The following is a 14,869-nucleotide window of genomic DNA, read 5'->3' as shown; positions in this document are numbered from 1 at the left end:
TGTTTTCACTATTTGCTACTCTGTTACATATAATCAGATAATCACAGAATCATAGAATGCGTTGGGTTGGAAGGGATCTTTTAAAGGTAATCTAGGCCAACACCTACAAATAGTCCAACCCCATATAAGCAGTATATATGAGACTTTTCTTCAATTGAAACTCAAATAAATAAATAAATAAATTAGCCACCACGACAGGAAACCAGCACACAGGCCAGAGGAAAATCACCACCATTCTGTAGCTCTACATACACACTTGGGGAACTAGGCTTTGAAGCAGTCCACAGTGTGGCACAGTTTTTGTTTATTTTACACTGAAAACACCTAGAGCAGGACCCTGGTGCTGGGGAATGGTGAGGGCCAGCCAGTCTCCAAGGGACAGGGAGCCAAATGTGATAATACAGCCAACAGAACAGTGGCCTCACTAGCAAGGCCCCATCACTCACTACCAAGGGTCCAAGGGTGGAAGCTGGGGTCAACCAAGGAGTCCAGATCACTATACAGGATGGCAGTGGTAGGACGGGTCCAAGGTCAAGCTGATAAGCCAATCCTCCGGACAGAGTTAAGTTCAGTGTCAGTCACACACAGCATGGTGACTGCCAGGCAGGTCTACTTCTGCCTGCTTCTTCACCCACAGAGAGAAGCCTGTAATCCCTTGAATTATTTAATATCTTTCAGTAAAAACAAATTGTTCATTTTCAGTCTCCTTCTTATGTACACTTTGAAACTTAAATGCAGTTGTATTTATGTTTTCATGCAGTTGTTTACCAGACTTAAGAGAAGATGATGTTCCTCCTTGCACTGATGAGAATAAACCAGGCATTGAAAGCCAGTGCAATGTCCTAAAATCAGAAAAATTCAAAGCATGTCATAATCTAGTCAAGCCTGAAGACTTCATACAGAGCTGCATCTATGACATGTGCCAGTATGATGGCATGAAATCTGCTCTCTGTGACATAATTCAAGTCTATGTGGACACCTGCAGGAGTTATGGAGTCACCATTAAATGGAGGAATAGCACATTCTGCCGTAAGTGCACAAGCAAGTGAATAAAGTGAAACTCAGATGCCTGGTAGCATGGAAACAAATTGGTAGTATTAGGTGAACAAGTTATGTAAAAGAAAATTAAACCCAAACTCTCACAAAATGCAATTCTATTATTATGGGTTTATAAATCAATTGTTGCACTGAATTGTTCTGATTGAGCTAAAGCCAGTGGTAACTCAGGACTAGACAAGTAGTGAATAGTCGAGTTAAAATGCCTTTAGCAGCCAAATGAGTGACATGAGGTATTGTAACAAGCCTACAAAGGAGAATTAATATAATAAGAAGAGTAAAACAAAGTGGGATGTGGTGTTAAGACACAGGGTTCTATGCCAGTTGCTGTTTTGAATGAAAACTTCCATTTTGGCCAGTGGCTTATTAAGGGCCATGTTCTTAGATAAATTTCCAGTCTATGTGCTTCAGTCCACCCATTCAACACAGCTACAAATTATGTAAAACTGAGTCAAGATTACATAGTGGGTTTCTTCTTTTTAGTTTTGTGGTTTGTTTTGTTATCGTTGTTCTTGCTGGTTTTTGTTTTGTTTTGTTTTTTCACAACTTAGTTGTGAAAAATTGTAAAATTAATTGTTGCATAATGTTGCGGAGGACAAAAGAACTAACTGGCTCAAAAACAAGACAGAGGAACATTGAATAGGTCCATCAGAAATTCCTAATTGCCCCCTTGCCATATATGAAGGAAAATACTGGACCAACAAACCCTTTGACCTGCTACCCTTTTCCATAAACTGCCCTTATGCATCTCTAGTCACTGCCAAAAAGGGGGTATAGAGCTTGATGAATCTTCAGACTGACAATGCACATCTGTTGTTCTGTGTGGTTAAACTAGATATACACCTGTTTTGCATCACTAGAGGGTTGAATAATCTACAAAAAAATCCAAATTTTTAGCAAAGAGGCATTTGCAGCTGAACTGGAATACTAAATCTGAATGATATAGTGCCAGGTGGCAACAGCTCAGGTATACCTGTAATAGAACTGAATCAGCAGCTTCCAAGAGGTTTCTCTGATTTGGTTTTGTTGTTTTTTAAATAAAATATTAAAAAAAATTAACACTGGTTGATGACCAAAATCAGCTATTAAAAGGCAATTCTGTACTACCATTTTATAGGCCAAGTTGTAGCTTTCAGGCAGGCACATGTGTTTGCAGTGCACTTTCTAATCGTATTTAATAACCCTGCTTCTGTTCTCTTCACCCACACAGCGTTGCCCTGTCCACCCTACAGCCATTACACACACTGTGTCTCCAGATGCCCATCAACATGCAATGACATTTTTGCCTCTTCCGTTTGTGAGAATACAAACGAGTGCACAGAGGGCTGTGAGTGTAATGATAGTTACGTGCTCAGTAACGGCAAGTGTGTACCTCTGAGCAATTGTGGCTGCAGGGATGATGACAACAATTACTACAGTGTAAGTAGTTTGTCTGTGGAGCAAATTTCTGACTGCAAAATTTGTAGAAAGTTGGTCCCTTGTCTATCTGAATGAGAGAGGGAGAAAAATATTCAGGGTCTACCTCTTCAATACCTTTTGACTGATTAGTAAAAGCTTCAAGCTTCAAGGTACTAGGGGGTGGGTGAGCTTGGTACTTGGCACCTGAAGCTGAAATCGAAGCATCTTTCGAACTAGTAAATCACTCAGAGTTAATAAAGCAGTCTGTCCTAGTCCTGCTTTGTGTTCAAATTCTCATATTGAAGACAATGAGATAAACTTGCTGGGATCCCCTCTCCCAGGTTCTTGTTGATGCTACACCTAGATCAAGCAGTTGTGGAATGGCCAACTAGACAAGTTCTCCAAGCCAGCTGTTCCATCCCTTACTGTTGAACTTACATTGCATTGCAAAGATGAGCACCTTAATAATCATATTGTTAATATGGCTTGTGTCCAGGCTGGGGAGACCTGGATAACTCCACACTGCACCAAAAAATGCCAGTGCCAGAAGAATGGTGTCATTGAATGTAAGAGCTACAGCTGTGATGCTAGAGAAATCTGTGGGAACAAAAATGGAAAATACAAGTGCAATCCAACAGGTATGCATGGGAAGTCTCCACTCGGTGTTCCATGAGGGATGGAGAAGGAGAAAGGATATGGATGTCTATTCTGTCTACCATGGCACTTAACAGTCTTTTTCACAAGGGAAGAAGTCAGCTCCAACAGTGCTATAGCTGACACATTGTTGAACATAAAAAGACACCAGTTCTCAGAACAGAAAGTTCCAATACAAGACCGAGAATTTGTAGAGGAAAGTGAAACAAAAGTTTGAAGGTTTCCTTGTATCTAGAAATTTGACAGTTTGGTCTGACTAGTTTAAATTAAAAAAGGATTTGTACCATATCCATCAAAACCAAAACTCAGATATTTCTGTGAATCCTTTGGCAATGATCCTGTTTTTTCCATGGCATGTTGATTTGAGAACAGAAAAAATAAAAGCAAAACAGGACAGAGCAAATCTGAACAGATACATGACAGGCCAATCAGAGAACCTTGGTGCTTTTCATCCAATAGCTATTTTGGCAAAGCAAAGTTAATCCCTGGATGAATCAGATTGTTTAGGAGACAGCTTGTTGCCTAGTGACTCTACACTTCAATTCTGAGGAAATGTGGCATAAGTACAACTGTACCAATGATCATTAAAAGAGCATAATGCAAATCCAGTTTCCCTCTGCTCCATTTTGGCAAAATACCATGGCAGAGACAATCCAGCAGTCTTAAGGAGAGCTGTGTTCCTAGGATAGTGGCTTGCTCTGCACTCAAGAATCAAGAATACTTAGACAAGAGTTGCTGCATCTGACAGTTAGATCTTGTGAACCAAATGATCAGTTTAGTAACCTCAAAAGAAATCAGTGTGACAGCAGTGAGACAGCCAACATGACACTGCTTTTCATGTTCCAGTAGTTTTATAGGGGTGCACTAAGGATTATGAAACCAACACCTTTAAGAGTCTACTCAAGCAATACTCTGTGGTGGAGTCATTCCTCTGCAGAGGACCAACGTACACAGCTTAGTCCCTAAAAAGCCAATAAATGCTGATATTCTGCTTCAGGTTGGTTGGCTCACACTTGTTCTTAGTGGAGGAATGAGTTTCTCTGGCTCTCTCCATTCGAGTGCCCATTCACTGAGGTGATGCCTGAGCACCCATCTTGAGGAGACCTGCATGCTAGCAGCAATCAGTGTTATCTAGCTTAGGTTAAAATGAGTAATGAAGCTCTTCCCCTTTAGGTTTTGGGAAATGCCGGGTCATGGGCGATCCACACTACATCACCTTTGATGGTCTGGTGCACCACTTTCAAGGGAAATACACTTATATTCTGGCTCAGACCATCCCTGGTCTACCTGATACACTGACACAGTTCAGCATTGAAGGAGTGAACTTTCCCTTCCGACGAAGTCGCCGCATTACTTACCTGAAAGAGATTCTCATCAATGTTTACAACCACACAGTGCGATTCAAGGAGAACAAGCAGCTGATGGTAAGTCTCTCACTGACTGCAGAGCACTGAGAAAGACTTTCCCTTGGACTGAAACACCTTTAAGTAATAAATGTCCATTCTTAATACTACAACATAGTGAAATATTAAATAATTCAGTTAAATTAATAAAGTTAAATACTACTATGACTACTGCTACTACTAATAATATAGTTAAAGCTGACTATAATATTACAACAGTGCTATGGGGCAACTACAAATTTATTTTTCATCTCTGTTGAGTCTTTTTTCTCTATAGCTACCACGGATATAATTTTATTTAAAACAAATGAAGAAATAGAGATTTAGGAATAAACCCCCAGATTATCCCAAAATTTACAATAATGCCATACAAATTCTCATGATTGATAGAGAAAAGTGTGAATTCTGCTAGGAAGACTTCATTTCCTTCCTCTTTATTGGTGCATGAGTATATATAGCTCAGTAATAGAAATCTCCTAGGATAATATGAAAATATGGTGTACAGATCACTGTCCTTGATGCATGATTTATTTAATTTAAAAAAACATACATATTGAATACTGAGTTTTTTACTTGGTTAAATTATCTGATATATTTATCATATAACCAGAGAAGTGTTCATTTGTAGCCTGACCTGTACTGAAGCCAGATTTTCATTTGGCCTATGTATTATGAATTTTGATTTATTATTTTCATTTTAGTTGGATGGTGTGAGGGTGAGACCCCCTGCTTATCCCCATGAAGGTATTCGTATATATCAGAGAACAACAAGAATTTACTTGGAGACAGATTTCGGTTTATACTTGAGCTTTGATGGCAATCAAAATGCAGGTAAGTGATACTAAAACACTGTACAGGAATTTTTATGCACCATCTCAAAAATGTTGTCATCCCAAAGGAGGTCTAAACCCAAGGCAAAATTAGAAACTTGCACTCTTCGAGCCTATGGTTCTTTGTCATATGAACTTCCAGAAAATTAAAACAGAAAGTGTTTCCCAGGAACCAGAAAAAAAAAACATTAAACTGTCACGGCTTTATCTAAATTTAGGAGGAATGAGACGCAGAGTTAGACTGTTCTGCTTTTTTTCATGTTATATAGGGCCCAATTGATAAAAATAAAAGCAAATCACTTAAAATTGCTGATCAGGATGATGAGGTTAAGTCTGAATCTGTCTCTTTGCCAGCTTAAACCAGTCATAGGACTGAGGTCTGCAAACTCTAAAGCTGTGAGTGCATCCTCCTACATGCTTTCTCTCAAGTTTATTCCTGATAATCCCAGGCTTCAGTGCTTCTCAGCAGGACTCTTTTTTCACATATACAAAACTCACTCATGTAAGTTAAATGCACATAACCTTCTCTGTTCAAAGCATAGTTAATCCTGATTTACAACAGAATATAGCCATGTTATTTCTGAAAGCACCAGGCCATCTATACACAAAACCATCAGCTCAAAACCATCAGCTCAAAACCTAGAATTCCATCTGCAGAAAGAAAAGGTTTATTTTACAGGAATCCTATTTCTCAATTAGCAAGTAGACTGTAAATAAATGACAAAAAGTGGACGGTGCACTTTGTTGCAAAGCAGTATGCACTAAGAGCACTCAGGTGGCAACGTCATGTTCTGTCATACCTTTTTGGCTGCAAGATACTACTTATTTCATGATTCATGTTGCCCAGCACAGAAACAGTCCTGTTAACATGTATGTTCAGGGCTGTGTCCATATCCTATGTATGAGGCCTATGTCACATGACCAGCTCCAATCTGAATCATGAAATGGGTATTTGACACTGTTTGCTACCTCTTCCATACACCTAAAAGCAAAGATTTCTGCGTGATGGTGTATTTTCTTTCTTCTGAACTTCCCTAGATATAAAGCTGGCCGACACCTACAGAAACAGAGTGGAAGGCTTGTGTGGCAACTTTGATGGGAGATACAGAAATGACTTCACAAAGCCAAATGGTGTTTGGGTGAAGCACGTGAATACATTCGGTGAGAGCTGGAAAGTTCCTCTGAAAAGAAGAACCTCTCAGTTCAGGTACCTAATTTTCTACTTAATATCCATGGCACGCACAACCACTGGAAGTGAATTAAGCCATAGTCAATATCCAGTAGTAACTATACTGTCTTATTTCTAGTCTTTATTCTTCCCTTGATCTGTATGTAGGATTTTTTCCTGCTCACCACAAAGATGAACTATTGGTGCCTTTCTGTCCAGTCAAGAGAGGGCTGAACTACCTCTGCTTTACTCCAGTCCAAGTAACCCTCTTTGGAGCCACAGCCATTACAACTGCTAGAGCACAGGGATGAATAAGAACTTTCCCAAGCTCATGCTTCTTGGCAAAGATAAATACATCATGTGGTGGATGGGCTTGAGGGAGGGCAAATCCTGGTACAGCACCAACCTCCCTCTGGAAGAAAATGGTAGCCTTGAAATCGACCAAGATGAATTCAAAGTTCCTCGCTGAAAAATTTCTGGAAGAATGCGATTTCCTGACTTTCATGGCTACAGTGCTTCCTGACAGTACACAAAAAATAAGAACATTCTTTTGACTATAAATGAGCATATTTAGACAAATTCTGTGCTAACTAGTCCATTATTGATACAGATAAGAAGTTTCCTAAACCTTTTCCTTTTCCTTCTTTTTCCTGTCTAAATTTGCTTTGAAAGACCTTTGGGGGTTGCTTAGCCACTAACACAGAGCTTTTTCAGCAAGTAAATAGAATTGTATTAGCTGCAAAAACTTGTCTGCCAGACTTGTAGGAGCAGTATGCAGGTTAGTGTTGAGGACTCGATGACCTTGAAGGTCTTTTCCAACCTTAATGATTCTATGCTTCTGCAAAGGGGCTCTGGAAGCTATGCCTGCAGGAGAACACTGGCACTTCAGATATGCAGCTGGTCATTCAGAGAGCGTATGTCCAATCAACAGTGGTCTATTCCACCTGCATCATTCTGACTTGTGTTTGAGTTTTGCTGAAGAGATTGGGTGATGGAAGCACTAGATAAAGCTTGTGTCATGCAGAATTTCCAAAGTTATAATTACAGCTATCTATTTTGATTTAAATACCCATAAACCTCTGAGATGATAGGAAGTGTTCTAGTACCTCTTTCATTTGCTTTATCTATCTCCTTTGCATTCAGAATAAATTATGAGTGAGAAGTAAGTTCAGACTTACACCACAAGGCAGAAGTACTCTTGTGGTGTTGTGCAGAATGTAGTAACATAACTGCTAGACATACAGAGAACTGATGGTTTCATAATAACTTAATTTCCAGGCGAGATGTCAATTCAGAAGATGAGTCTGAGGAGGAACCAGATCCAGGGCTCTTCCAAGGCTGCGATGAAGAACAGCTGGGTAGCAAAAACATAACTTCTAAATGTCAAATCCTGACTGACTCAAATGGTCCTTTTGTAAAGTGTCATTCTATTGTCACACCAGATTTCTATTTCACGTAAGTGACTACTGCAGACAGTTGTCCTCCCCATTTGCAAAATCATTTTGGTGCAAGTTTCTTGAAAGGACTTTGCATCTCTGGTCTCCAAGGTATTAATAGGAATTGAGGATAGTAAGTGTCTTTGGAGAACTGGACCCTGTGATTCCATTATTTATACATTTAAATCCTCTTATTTATTTTTAAGTAAGTGTGATGATCTCCCTTCCTCATTCAGTGAGAACTTGATACCTGGCTCTATTAGTTTCCATTTAGCAATTTTAGCTGCATAAAATCCAGCCTTTGTGCTATAGCCACAAAGGATGAAGCTGTCATTGACACTTCTTGAATTTCTCATGGAAAAGTGAAAAAAACACATTAGTGAAGAGTAACTAGACCAGTATCTTCAGGAAAGTTCTCCCTGCTGTGTTTCAAGGCTGTTCTGACCTCCTATATACATAAATTCCTACACACCTAATTTTGAACTGCATGAAACTTGTCGATTCATCCCCATATTCATCATTCATCTATCATCAGCCACAAATTTACTAAGTGACTTCCAGTTTCTCTAGTCAAATAGTTGCACCTCATGTTTAAAGATGAGTGAATGCCCACCTCAGAGTCTCTCCTAGCTGTGAAAACAATGTGAAGGTATCTTAAGTCAAACAAACTGGACCACTGGCTTCAGCGTATATATCCTAATTCTTAGCATAAGCCTAGTCTTCTCCTCACTCTAGCATGGGGCTGGGCAGCCTGTTCTGCCTTCCAAGTATTCAGGTAACAGTCAGATGATGAGCAAAGCTGAGAAGATAGCACTGCCAAACAAACACTGGGTAAAACAGAATTCTTTGTCCATATTCAAGGAATTTGGACATGGGGAAGGCACTCATGGAGTGAAAGAAGCGTGTAGTGCAGCTATCACTTAGCAGCACTAAAAAGTGCTCTACAAGCAATGTTTAGACACGACAGCCCAAAACAATCAGACACCAAAGAACAGCTTATTGTGACAAGGACTCCGGTACCTGTTTATCGACTGTTAATATACTAATACCTTGCATGTTAACAGCAGCTGCACAACAAATGACCTGATCTGCCCAATCATGTGGCCACGTTTTTTTTATTCTTCTGTTTTCCTGTTAGACAGGTACAGGAAAACAGAAGTAACTCAAGATTCAGGCAAAAAAGCAGCTGAAAATAAACAATAACAAAGGTATTGGAAATGAACACTTTCTCATCTTGCACACAGGAGCTGCCTGTTTGATATGTGTGTGGCAGGAGATGAGGATGCTACCTTATGTCGCAGCCTGGAGGAATATGTGCTGGCTTGTCAGCAGCAAGGAGTCAGTATGGAAGGCTGGAGGCAACAGACAGCTTGTGGTAAGCACAAGAAGAACAAGAAAGTATGGGTTTTGCCTCAGGTACTCTCAGATTTTGAGTTTTGAGGCTTTTACTAGATACTGGTCAGGCTACCAAAGCTTCTCAGAGAGTAAAAGAATGTTGATTCACATTTCAGTCATTGTTCACAGTCTAGCATGCACACTTGCTCTTCTGGCCTCCCTGCTGAATCCCATGCTGTCTTTTGCATTTAGACCCCAGCTTAGAAAGCTACTTAGGAAAGCAGAGCTGTCAGCTGCCCTGTCATCAGAAGTCTTGTGAGAGAAAAAAATGTTCCTATTCCCAACCTGGCAAAAAAGTTAAAATTTTTGAGACCACTACAATTGACAAATCTGAATGAAAAGCATTTCAATTCAATCTCCTTTAAAATTTTAAAAATACATTAACTATATTTTTTGCCTGTGAAATTTTAAGATAAAAAATATTTGGATGAAAACTCCAAGGCTAAAAAATTCTGAAATAAAACTTATAGTAATTACAAACCCTTTTTTCTTAGGGTTTGTTGTTGTGGTTTGTTTTGTTGTTGTTTTTTTAAGATAGGAGATTTATCAAATGCTATTTCCTCTGCATCACCCACAGTTAAAGGACTTTGTATTACTGGTGAAACACAGTTCCCAGAGTTGTGAAACAGCTCCGCTGCTTGCAGGTTTGGCTACCCTGAAAATGTGAGAAGTTATTCGAGATCAGTGAACACCAGAAGGAAAGCACAGCACACAAATAACTTTGTTGATGCCTTTCCTGACTGTGGAGTGCTTTACTTACAGCTTCAGTATTATTATATATGTATACACATATCTGTGTTTTATGTGCACCATATCACCTCCTGCAAAATGGTAAAATCCTATGCACAAGAGCACTGTGTAAGTTCTAACAGCCTGATAGAGCCAAACTCTCCTTATTTTTACAGGTATATCATGTCCTGACAAAAGCAAATACAGCTCATGTATGTCTGCATGCCCAGCATCCTGCAGTGACTTGACCAGCCCTTCTGAGTGTGAATCACCTTGTGTTGAAGGCTGTGAATGTCTCCCTGGCTATGTTCTCAGTGGTTCTGACTGTGTGCCCTACAAACAATGTGGCTGCACATACCTTGACAAATATTACGAGGTACAGTCTCTCTGGGGGGGGGGTCATCCAGCTCCTGAGGCACCAAACAATATTTTCTTCTGCTAATTATTTTGACAATCTCCTCATTCTCCTCAGCCTGTAATTTTGCATTAGGAAAAAAGTTGTTTTAAATTAAAATCAAATTCTGGTTTCTGGAGAAGAGAGAGCAGATCTGCCTCTGAAATCCTTCCTGCCAGAACACTGAAGGCAGGCCCTTGGAGAAAGTACATTATTAAACTCTGACTTCCACATTAATTTTTCACTTCTAATACTCTAAATAATAGACCCTAAAGTTTCCAACAGACCACTTACAGAAAAATTCTGCCAGTTACTGTGGTCCCTTTCTCTGAGGAGTGTTATGGCCAAGGCAGGGAGTCTGTAGAGTTGGCTACAACATGAAGAGAGCGCTGAGCAAGGTTGACTTCTGAGAATCCTCCATTGTTGCTGCAGGATAAAAGAGTTTTATAATCTGTTTTAACATGAGTACAGAAAAGGCCTAAGCCAGTAAAAATTGTTTTAAGGGAGGAGGGAGCTACTTAATATGAAGAGGTGGCACTTGGCAGAAAAATGTCACACAGCATTTCTATATTGCCTTGGAAGCACGATGTGACACATCTGCCACTCTCTCTTACCTCCAGCAACAGGTAGACACTGCTGGTTGCACAAGTCCCCCATCTGGGGCTAGGATGTCATACCCCAAGCTCTTTTCTTGCCTTCCTTCTTGGGCCATCCTTGCGTTTTAAGGAGCCGCATTAGTAAGCTGCTTGCTTTCTTTTTTGTAAAAACTGTTTAAAAAAACCAAACAACTGCCCTGTTGTTATTCATCAGAAAGGCATCAAAAGAAGTAGCGTGGAGCCCCAGTACTTCATTCATGGTTATTCTGGCTGATTTTTATGTTTTTTAATGTTTATCTGCTGTCTTTCAGATTGGAGAAACCTTCACCACTGATGACTGCTCTCAGAGATGCCAGTGCACAGAAAGCTCCACTGTCTCCTGCTTTAACATAGGGTGTACATCTGATGAAATCTGCGGCATTTCCAACTACAGTTGGGGCTGCTACAAGAGTGAGTCAACCACTACCATGCTGTCTTTAATGCTAAGAAGTCTTGACTTGCTGGTTAGAGAACACCACTGGGTTAGAGATAATTGCTGTGATCTTGCCATGATGTTTCACTGGTGGGAATGTTCCTTTCCCTTATTTCTGTTGTAGAGTACAAATAATGTGCCTTAAAATACAGAGGATGTCCAGAATTATGAGTCAGTGTAATCTAAGCAAGAATACTTCTTTCAGGTTTGGATCATCAGAGAGTCTGAATTGTTTCTCTTTCCTTTGTGCTAGGTGGACCATGTATGCCAGATCCTTGTAAGAATGATGGTGTTTGCTCTGAAATTAGCAACAGCACATCTCTCCACTTCTTCTGTGAATGTCCAGAACTGTACACAGGATCAAAATGCGAGGATGAAAGGATAGGTAATAAAACTATTGAGGATTTCACTGTCTGCATTACACACATTGTTTTCAAAAATGGGTGTCATTATGGAGAAGACTGAGCTTATCATTTCCATGTTGTATATTAATAAACCAGTTGCTGAAAGCCTGTGGCCAGCCAAGCAGAGAGAAGGAGCCACAATCGCCAGTGGGGAGGTGCTAGAAGGCATGATAGCGAGGTTCTGCAAAGCATACAGGACCTGAGTCTGACACTGCTTCAGAAAGCCACATTCATCAGAGAATCTATCTGTGTAAACCAAGCAGATAGACATGGGCTTAGAAAAATTTTTCTGCTCGCTGTAAGCAGTATGGGTTGGCTTTCACTGACAGGGATCTTATTTCTTCTTCAGCTGAAGACCCTTCCACAGAAGATTCTCAGGACCATACAATTCCCATCATTATTGGAGTTGTGGCAAGCGTGGCAGTTATTGTCATTCTCATCTCCTCTATAGTGTACCTGTACAGGTAAGGCTTTTGCAAGCTTTGACATATGCTGCAGAGTCAAGATGCATAAACCCCTTTTAGGACCTGTAAACCTCTAAACTCCCAGTAGTCACATACCTGCAGGACCAGAGAGGAACCACAATATTCAGGACATCATTTGATGAACATGAGGGGAAACTTGGCTTTTTCTACAGAAACAAACATATGTCATTTCCTTTAGACAGAGCATATGCATCATTATCACAAAAAATCTGTCTTCTCCAAAATGTGATATCACTCCTGCTTGCACTGTTATTTGACCTCTCATTACAGCTAAGATTAGAAATTAAAAATGGCTGGGTTGTTCTGTTTTTTCCATTGTGCAGGAGAAAGAGAAAGGTGGATACAGCTGTGGTATCAAGAGAATCAACTTTGAAATGGTCCAGAGATGAACAAAAGGAACGAAGACTTAAGCAAGAGTATGGCTGTATGGTGAATGCTGCATTTGATCAAAATTAATCTGAAAATGCATAACTATAGTTAGAATACTTTCCCAATTCATTTGTATTAATTTCTGCTCTTGTATTTTAAGTGTTCCTTATACTTTGAGAATAATAATAAAATATTGCATTTACTGCAAACCTTTGAAAGTGTTCATCTAGAATGCACCATCTCATGTTGTAGATCCAAAATGAAATATGTCCTCCCATAAGAGACCGTGTTGTCTTCAGAGGTTCTTTCAAAAACACGAAGTCCAGAAAAAAAATTCTAGTACAAGTGTGCTGCACACTATCACATAGACACCTCTGATAGACATACAAACCATAGACTGATGAAGTCAGAATAAATTCCAGCATTCCAGGCAGGTCTTCGTGAGATCATTTTACCCAGATTCTTCCATGAGGAAGGCATTAGCCCACTGGGACAAGAACTGGTCCCCTGCTTGTGGGGGCTAAGCAACAGCACAACTTCACAAAAACTTTCTGAAGAATGAGTCTTGTCATAAACTCTCCTTGGGTTCTTCACAAACTGTGAAGCTACCACACCCTGATCAATGTGGATCCAGCACTGGGCCAGCCACCAGGGGTGCTTGGTGTGGAGAGTGCTCATCACAGAAAGGGGTACAAGGTGGTAAATCCACAAAGTTTTAGACCTTAGGGACTTTTTTCCCAGTTTATATGCAAATTAATGCATAGTGCAAGATAATTTGTCCTTGTCATTAACTATTGGTTTGGCTGTCCTCACTTGCTATGTAAAGTAGCACTCATGCTCCTTGTGGGTGGGGGGTCAAGATTTTCAGTCCTGAATTGGGTCAGTGGTCACAATTTCCCTCTGCTGTCATAATCTTTCCCCCAGTTACCACAGGTTTTGCTGACTTTGTGCCTTGGGGCACCATTTTTCTTTTGTTGTATCTCAAGGTTCCTCCTCAGGAGATTAATGGCTATTAAGGTATGCAAGCTGGAGTCTTCTTACCTCAGTCCTCTAACTGTTCAAGGCTTTTATACAGGCCTTTACCAGCTTCTTGTATTCCTCAACAATCTTCCCTTTGTCATCAATTCCCCCTTTCTATGCTAGTGCAGACCACTCCTTTCTGAGGGGCTTCATTTCAGGGCAGTGTCCAAAAAGCCTCTGCAAGTATTCAAGATATTTATTGGTAGAGCTTGGGCACTCTCCACTCCCTTGCTCTTACCAAGTTTCATCTCTTATTGAAACACACAACCCCCCCAGCAAACAGGTCTCTGTCTTGGGGGACCACTACCTTAGTGGACCTGTCCCTTCATTTGGTCTCCCACAACCACTCACAAGGATCAGAGGGCCAAGATGCTCCTTGGGCCTTGTACAATCCCTGAACGAATTTCCAGTGCTGTGAGTGCTTTGAGATGTACAGAATGCACCATTATGGTTTTACTGGTGCTTTTCCAGTTCTTTGCAGTCTCACTTCTGGTTATAGTGAGGTACAGCATGGGCTTCCTGTTGTTTCTGCCATAGTGTTTTGTTTACTTACCCTTTCTTCTTTCCCTTGCATCCATAAACTCACGTGTTGTTAGCCAGAAAAGTATTTGTAACCCCCATGAAAAGGCATTTTATCCTGGCCCATTCAAGAACATGCCAGCTGTTCATATATGCACAGCACAGCTCTTTTGAAGATACTTCTAGCCTTGTTACACAAAGAAAATGAAACAACGCAAGGGACCTACCTGTACACAGATGAACTGTCAACCTTATGCTGGAATTTCACCATTATTATAAATGCATCTTTCCTGTCTGTTCAGCAGCAGCTCCCTATTGTTCTCTAGCAAAGCTTGCCAGCACTGCAATTCCATGCCTGTAGAGCCGTGCTGACCACGCTGGCCTCCCCTTCCAGTGGTGGGTGCAGAGGCCCACCCCTGCCTTGCAGGATTCCGGTCCTGGCTCTCCCAAGCAACAGGGCCCAGCTGACCCCAGGTAAAACGGGTTTCTGGGTTTCCATTGATATACTCTATTTTTTTCAGTACCACAAAAACTGACTTGG

General features: G+C 40.5%; 1 protein-coding gene across 1 annotated transcript in view; it reads left to right on the top strand.

The window, feature by feature from the left end:
• Nucleotides 1-12,998, top strand: part of LOC139800159 (IgGFc-binding protein-like) — a 57,623-nt gene extending 44,625 nt beyond the window's left edge. Inside the window, exons 60-72 of the mRNA XM_071752978.1 lie at nucleotides 761-1,029; nucleotides 2,267-2,475; nucleotides 2,951-3,092; nucleotides 4,282-4,532; nucleotides 5,213-5,342; nucleotides 6,380-6,548; nucleotides 7,788-7,964; nucleotides 9,190-9,320; nucleotides 10,246-10,445; nucleotides 11,371-11,509; nucleotides 11,785-11,916; nucleotides 12,285-12,399; nucleotides 12,744-12,998. Coding sequence (XP_071609079.1) covers nucleotides 761-1,029; nucleotides 2,267-2,475; nucleotides 2,951-3,092; nucleotides 4,282-4,532; nucleotides 5,213-5,342; nucleotides 6,380-6,548; nucleotides 7,788-7,964; nucleotides 9,190-9,320; nucleotides 10,246-10,445; nucleotides 11,371-11,509; nucleotides 11,785-11,916; nucleotides 12,285-12,399; nucleotides 12,744-12,876 — 2,197 coding nt within the window. The 3' untranslated portion in view covers nucleotides 12,877-12,998. The remainder of the gene's footprint in view (nucleotides 1-760; nucleotides 1,030-2,266; nucleotides 2,476-2,950; nucleotides 3,093-4,281; nucleotides 4,533-5,212; nucleotides 5,343-6,379; nucleotides 6,549-7,787; nucleotides 7,965-9,189; nucleotides 9,321-10,245; nucleotides 10,446-11,370; nucleotides 11,510-11,784; nucleotides 11,917-12,284; nucleotides 12,400-12,743) is intronic.
• The last annotated feature ends 1,871 nt before the right edge of the window (nucleotides 12,999-14,869 follow it).

Source organism: Heliangelus exortis, chromosome 9 (assembly GCF_036169615.1).
Source record: "Heliangelus exortis chromosome 9, bHelExo1.hap1, whole genome shotgun sequence".
NCBI lineage: Eukaryota > Metazoa > Chordata > Aves > Apodiformes > Trochilidae > Heliangelus > Heliangelus exortis.
This window is presented reverse-complemented; position numbering and strand designations above follow the sequence as displayed.